Source organism: Capsicum annuum, chromosome 11 (genome assembly GCF_002878395.1).
Source record: "Capsicum annuum cultivar UCD-10X-F1 chromosome 11, UCD10Xv1.1, whole genome shotgun sequence".
Taxonomy (NCBI): domain Eukaryota; kingdom Viridiplantae; phylum Streptophyta; class Magnoliopsida; order Solanales; family Solanaceae; genus Capsicum; species Capsicum annuum.
In genome coordinates this window covers 225384404-225392333 of record NC_061121.1, presented here as the reverse complement: position 1 = coordinate 225392333, position 7930 = coordinate 225384404, and the positions used below count along the sequence as shown (strand labels likewise).

Here is a 7930-nt window from a genome sequence, read left to right as displayed (position 1 = left end):
TGATCTACTTGTGCTACCTATGTTTGACTTTGATGTGATTATGTGTACGAACTGGTTGACATCATATTATTCTTTGATTAGTTGTTATCCTAAACTTATACGTTTCTATTTTTCTGGAAAAAAAAAACCACCTTTAGTGTGGAAGGATATAACCCTTGTGACTCAAGGATAATATTTTATGTAAGGGCACGACGAATGGTTGATCATGGGTGTTGGTGTTTTATTGCTACTGCACATATGATGCATGAGCTAAGAATGTTACTATTGACAATTTTTTTGATTGTTCAAGAATTTGTTGGTGAATTTTCAGATTTATTTTTCCGAGCTACCTAGGTTGCTCATAGCTCATCTTGCTTTTCACTTGTCATGATAAAGTTCCACATTTATTTGACGTTTCTTATATGATTGTCACGTTCGAAGACGAACGTTATTTTAAGTGAGGGAGAATGTAATATTCCAATTTATTATTATTTTTTAAAAAGTTAATTGGTAATTATAACCAATAATTGATATTAATTAAGGAATTAAAAGAGAGCAAGCCAAAGGTCTAATCTTTTTCTTCAGTTTCAAGACTAAAACACTACAAATAGAACTCTAGGGCTGTTTTTTTTTATCCCATTATTCTGGAGAAGGAAGCAAAGCAACATAGAAAGGTAGCTTGATAGAGATTAACTGTCAGGTATGAAATTTTCTCTATTTTTTTCCTAAATTAATTTTATATAGTGGTAACGTTCTTCTCGGGAAAAAGAAAAGTTGTCATGTATGATCGAGAGATATTGGACATAATTTGTAAATTGGAGATCTCATAGGTGGGTGGCTGCTACTGTAGTGAAAAAATTAACATTGGCTAATGCTAATTAGGAAGTGGGAAAAATACATAGAAAGAAAGGAATCAAAGTATGTAACTTCGGGCACAAAGTATATTTTCTTTACAAATGTTGTTTCAATTTTCTGTTGTTAACACTTTAAGCAAATCATTAGGGAATATTCATGATGAGGCAATCAATAGATATTGATGAGAGAAATCATTGGCCAGTATTTTGAAATTCTTTATTTGGCAGCCTTCCCTTGTTAGATTATCCTTAATTCATGGGTTAAGATGTGAGATATTAAGATTTAAGTCTAAATTTAAAAGTTAGCGATGTTGAGACTTGACCCCAAATAATAGAATTGATATTGTTATTTAATATTGTTGCATAGATTGAAGCCATTGGAGGCTAGTTGATTGGTGTTCTATGCGTAGTGAGGTTGGAGAACTTGTTGTTAGCGAGGTAAGTGAGACTTTAAGCTTTGGTGCTTGCTTTTCAAATTTATTTTAAAAATATATTTTTATCTGTCCGGTCTATGTGTTGGGACGAGCATGTGCTTGGCAGAATCAACGGTCTTTAAGGCTGGCCGCATATACTTTATGTTAAGAATACTAATTCTCCTTTTATAAATTATTTCGTGATGTGATATGCTTGTGTACTATGAGATTGGGGCATTGTGTATGCTTCTTAATTCCTTTAGGGCATTGTGTATGCTACTTAATTCCTTTGGGGCATTGTGTATGCTTCCCTTGAGCATTGTGTATGCTTATTGATTTTATATAAGACATTGTGTATGTTTCCTTTGAGCATTGTGTATGCTTGTTGATTTGATATGAAACATTGTGTATGCTCCCCCTGAGTATTGTGTATACTCCTGATATATTTGATGCATTGTATATGTTGCCCAAAACTTCTTGTGCTGGCTAATTACTTTGATTTCAAATGGTTATAAGTGCTCTTTATGAAATTGTATTGAGATATATGGTTCTTGATGAAGGATTATTGAGCCTATTGGTTACCTTATTATGATATAGTTCCGTGTGTAATAACTTTATGTTCTTGACGTTGTTGTATTTTCTAATACTTGTCCCAGGAGTACTTGAAGCAGCGAGCCGATGATCTTACTGAGTTATATTTATATATAGCTCACTCCTTACTTACATGTCTACAGATACTGTTACGGAGGGAGAGATTAGTGGCTGACGGTTCTTACGCGCGAATTCCATTGCTGAGGTGAACCTTCCCAATTGGTCGTGAAGGCTATCATTCAGCGTTAGATCTTTTTTATTACATTTCTTTTCGTTGGGTTTGCATGCCCAAAAGTTGAACTCATGTAACTCTGTTTAGATGCTTCACGAACTTAGAGTGGGACTTGGGTTAGAGATTTGATATCTAAACTACTGCCATTTTCATAAAACTAAGTGGTATCTTGTTGAATAGTTACTCTGTGTTAATGATTATTTTATGCATGTGGGGTTGTATATGTGTGTTTGTAGACCATGTGAATGTATGGAAAATTGGTTCTCCAGACAAGTGGTGTTAGTGGGAGCCAGTCACGTCTAAGGATTATTTTGGGACGTGACACTAAACATGCACAAAAAGCGCAGGCTAGTGCACAAAGAATTCCCTGTATATGTAGGCAATCTACCCTGATGCAAGTATCAATGGTTGATTCCATGGCTAGAACCGTGACCTATAGGTAACACAGGGACGCTCCCCGTCGCTTAACATGCACAAGATGAAACAAGAATTATTAAAAAGCGAGAACTAACCAGCCACTTGCATGGAAGCTCCAACCTTCTTCATAGGTTCACCTACTGGATAGTACTCGGTGCTTGCTTCCACGACCTGCTCAGCAGAGGACAGTAGAGTCTTTTCTCTCCCCTGACTAATGCAACCATCATTGCTACTTTTGAAATGTTCCTCAACCGAGATGTCACTAATTTCATTAAGTAAACCATCAGATATAGCAGAATGAACATCAGTGAATGGATAAAGAAATTCGAAGACGTAACTGACGGCCAAACTTGATCTGTACTCGGGGTGTGAAGTGCCATCTTCCGGTAGCACCGCTAGTTTGACTAATTTAAGTGCTTCATATAAAAGTTGTACATTTAATATCTTTCCGGTTAGATATTCCTCCACCCTCTTAGCCCTTGTTGCATGTTTTGTGCCATAAGCCCCGAACGCCAGCTGGATATTGTTTATCTGGATGCCAATCTGACAGAGAGAAATATCAGCCTGGAAAGCAGCATTTACATATGCCAAAGCATTCCCATTAGGTCGTGGAGCAGCTCGATAGGTTTCAAACAAAAATTTAGAAGGAGTTTGCAGAGAACTTTGATCTTTCTTAAATGGGATGCGAACACTTAGAAGCACAGTCCTTGAGTCTAGTTGTGGTCTGGATAATAGCTCCTCCCACGTGATCATTTCAAGTCCACGACTGGTCATCAAGCTAACGATAGCAGAAAGCCCCAGAAATAATGTAGAGATATCCGAAGGAAAACCATTCTTCTGTGCCATAACCAAATTTCCTCCCACGCTAGCGGAGTTCCTAACAAATGGTGAAGCAATCTTCTCCATGTGGTTAGCCAGCTTTTGGGAGACCAATCTCTCGTATGAACCCAAACTGACTTCGTTTTCCTCTTTCAAAAATGAAATAATTTTAGAGATAGTCACAGTAGCTCCAACTTCAATGCCAGCCTGAGCTCTTTTGATGATTGAGAGTTCAGGAACGTACCTGAGATCAACATAATGATAATATCGCTGGGTTTCCTTATAATAACCAGTGCCGGTATTACCAACGACAAATTTAAAGCTTGCACCATTTTTTGTTATATCGGAGTTCAACAGGTTCCGTAGCTCCTCAATGGAAACAGGACTGTACCAAAGGTACCTTGAGGAGTCCAAATTCGTGGCAGATTCAATTTTCAAGAACTCGGGATATGTACTAAAATTCTTGGTTGGATCATAGGGAGGTAACTTACTTACTTTCGTTTCCTTGGAATCTCCCTTTTCCCAAAAGGAATTGAACCCCAAATCCTCTATATCAACATCAGCAGCAAAACTCTTGCAGGCATCAGCAATGGGCCGGTATCCAGTGCACCGACAAAGGTTCCCTGCTATGGCCTTTTCAGTTTCAGATGAAGTAAGCTTAGAGAATCCTGGTGGAGGATCGGGCTTGTTTCCTTTATCGGCATTGACGAGAGCTGAGAAGAATGACATACACATGCCAGGACTGCAAAAGCCGCATTGAGAAGCGTGGAAACCGGCAAACCTTTCATGAATAGAGTGAAAACCGTCTCTGCTGTTCCCAAGGCCTTCACTTGTAGTAATTGAACAACTATTTAAACTGCAGAGAAGTGTAAGACAAGAACTCACACTAAACTCTTCGACCTTTTTGAGCTTCGGATCATACTTTGAAACCAGAACAACACAAGCACCACAACCACCTGTAACCATACAAATAAGTTATGTTCTTTCTGAACCCTAAGTTGAGCATTTGTTATCCGAATACTTAAGTCGGATTAAAGATGGAAGGTGAAGATATGATACCCCTCTAAAAGATTTATGAAGCATATATGATATCTATTAACATGTATCTACATTGAAAAGCTACAAAAGCTATACATTTTACTTCATTGTACCACGAAAGTAATTCTACACTCGGAAGCTGCAGAAGTTAGCCGAGTGTGTACATCAATTACATATGGAGAAACCTTGAACTCCATTTTTGCTATTGTAAGGGTATGCAGTTGCGCATAAATCAATCCCAAAAGCTAGACAGTGAGTGGAGGATTGTCCAAGTCCATATGAGCAAACCACTAGTCCAATCCTCAACCAATATGAGACTAATCCACTCTTAACACCCCACTTCACGCCCACCCAACTAGAGCGTGGACTGGTAGCCCAAACAGGAACGGACCTGACTTTGATACCATGTAAAAATATGGCACTTGGGCTAACTAAACTCCTAAAGATATCTCATGTGGGGAAGATTGCCCACATAAGCAAACAACTCGTCCATTCCCTGACCAATGTTGATTTGTAACCTATATTGATTAGTTAACCTTAACCCTTAATATTCAGACCTATTGAAAAGAAAGGACATATCATTTAGAGAGCTTCACCTCCAAATTAACCAGAAGACAAAGGAAAAGGAATTGCATAAAGTAGTTCACTAAAACTAAAACTTCATTTACTTTATATGGAAAAGAAGTGAAAAGGCTTGCAACCCACAATTTAAGAGAAACCATTCAGGCAAATGAAAGATTTCACTTCCAGAAAACCTTCAAGTATCTAGTGTCCTATTCTCAAGATTTGGACCTGAGACTTCTGTTTAGGAGTGAAAGAATCTTTACCGTTCCACCACACCGTTCGCTAATCACAGAAAACTTAAAAGAGCACAGAATTGAATTGTGCGGAGAAGCCAAAAAACCTCAAAGGAATTCCTAATAAGTTATCAAATTCCATGAAAAGCACAGAAAGAAAGCACAAGGAACATTTGCCATAAGAACACAAATTTAAGGAACTCCAAAGCTTCTAATGTTCCATATGTACTAGCACCAAAAATGCTAAAGTGATTTCACTAGTTAGGTTGAGAATCATGAGGTATCAGATTCAAATTTCAATGAAAGCAAAAAGGTTAATGTGATTTCTTCTCATCTGTCCAAGTCTTTATGGACAGAGTTACCGGCATCAGTGCTAAAGGGAGGCAGAAGGTACTCGTGGAACTAGTCAAGGTCCCAAAGACCACAGTTATAATACAAAAACAAACATATAGACGCTAGGACTGTTGAAAATCATGAGATCTTAGATTCAAATCCATGCGGAGGCAAAACATTAGGATTTTCCTTTTTGTCTACGCCTCGACGGAAGGAGTTACTCTAATGTTGGTGGGATGGTGGGAGATAAGAGGTACACTGAAACTAGTCAAGGAGCACAAGCGGGCCTGGACACCACGGTTATCCAAAAGAAAAGGCCATATATACACACACATGTAAGGAGAATTACCTTCACCACAACCAAGTTTTGGACTCTTGTAACAAGTCTCAGAGCGCAAGAACTCAAGCAAAGTTGTAGAAGGATCAACACTTGGCAACTCAAACCTCTCTCCATTTACTGCAAAAACCAAACTCCCCTTTTTCTGTCTTTCCTCATTTAATATAACATCCTTCTTAAAATCAAGAATCTTGGCTAGCTGAAACACTGCAGCAGTTAACTTTACACACAGCCCCATTATCACAAAAAATGTGGTTTTTTTTTCTACTTTCTCGGTTGAAAATATTTCAACTGAAACAGTTGAAACACTGGAGCTTCCACCTCTATGCTCCCTTGATGGCTCGAACTCACGATCTCAAAATTGAAGGTGAAGGATGCTTACCATCCGAGCAACCCTATCTTGTCAACACAACAGAAGTTTACTTTGACACATACTCTTAGTAAAAAATCTTGTCTTTTTCTACTTTTTAAGCTGAAACATTATCAAAACTGAAAGGGAAAAAACAAGAATCTTGAATTTTATGAATGTTTCTAGTCAGTTTTAGATAGTTAAGGATATGATAAGATTGCTTTTATCATCAGTATGCACACGTGTCACTTCCACACAATGATAATGATGGTCAATGGGACTATTTTTTTCACCCATCACTCACTCTCACAGATAAGGCACAACACTATTACATTTTTCATGCACAACCAATAAAGCCAGTACTGAACTTCCTCATTTCTCCTCCCTTTTCTAATCCTTGTTGGATTTTAAAAAGGCGTGAATGGAAAATAATGGTTTTCTCGAAAGACAACTGTTTTATCCAGTCCACTTTTACTAACGATTTTTTTTTTATAAGTTGTGACTTTTCTGATAAATCAATAGCACCTGTTCACATTATCCTCTTTTGACTATTAATAGAGGGGTTTTAAAACAAAAATATCTCGTCTTTGTGTGATTTATTACCCTCTTTGCGTTCAATGAAGTCGTTGGCTTTTGAGCTATCCTACCCAGCAGACAAGTATATCCATTTTTTCCTTCGAGGAAACAAATATTTCAGATAAATTTATTTTTCTTTGTTTTTTCCGGTTTATTTTGATTTACTGAATTAATATTTTGAACGCAGGATACCGACAATCCATTCAACCACAAAAATAGCTGAAGAAAAGCACTGGTGTGACTTTAGCTTCACGTTCATTAAGAATAAAAATATATAACTTCAAATTGAGTACTATTAAGAGGAAGTAGGTCTTTAATAAGAGGATATAATTAAAAAAAATATTAATTTTGCTCTTGAATTCTTAAAATAATACTTATTTGGGACAATTTTTATTGCTAAAATAATGCTTATTTTGAAACAAAGGGAGTATCAATTTTGATATTATTTTGAACATTTTATGTGAGCCAGTTGCGTGTCGGATACTTAAAGTCAAAACAATTCAAATAAAGCAATTGTTGAGATTATTTTAGCTTTTTTTTTTTTTTTTTGGATAAGATGAAGAAGATGTTATAAATCTAATCAAGGTGGAGGACCGTTAGAAAATATGTCAAATATGTCTAACTATACATAGAAGATATAATTATTCCATTATGATTATATTAAGAGTTATGTTGTTTTGTTTTATTAGCTACTAGTGAATATATTCGTGGTTTGCGTGGTTATAAGAGATATTTATTTTTATAAGTTTGATTGAGATGGATGAGATATATCTTTTTTCATATATGCACACAAAATTTTACTATAAATTGAATCAAAAATTAAATTATTAAAAATAAACTTACTGATAGTCGGTTATTATGATGTAGTTTATTTATTTATGTGACAAATAAACAATCTTTAGTCTCAACAATCTTCTAATAAATATACACTACCCGAAAATCAACTAATTGTTATGATGTATGTAGTTATTTATTCACGTGACAAAGTAATAAGCAATTTTCTAATCTATCTATATATATTATAAAGTAGAGGACGAAGCACCAGAAGAAGCCACATGGCAAAATGCTGAAAATCCACGAGACAGATTTTAGGACAAGTATAAAAGTATTGTAATAAAATCTTTATAATTAGTTGAATTTGAAAATATAATAAAATCTTTATTATATATTTGAATTTAAAAATAATAATACTTAA

At 36.0% G+C, this 7930-nt stretch overlaps 1 protein-coding gene across 1 annotated transcript; it reads right to left on the bottom strand.

Annotated features, from left to right (window-relative positions):
• Positions 1–2581: 2581 nt before the first annotated feature.
• On the bottom strand, positions 2582–6524 carry LOC124888718 (indole-3-acetaldehyde oxidase-like; the record flags this gene model as incomplete). Its single annotated transcript, XM_047399815.1, is given in 2 exon segments — positions 2582–4261; positions 5823–6524. Coding segments are annotated over 2 exon segments (1906 nt in total), but the record flags the coding sequence as incomplete, so codon positions are not given.
• Positions 6525–7930: the final 1406 nt, after the last annotated feature.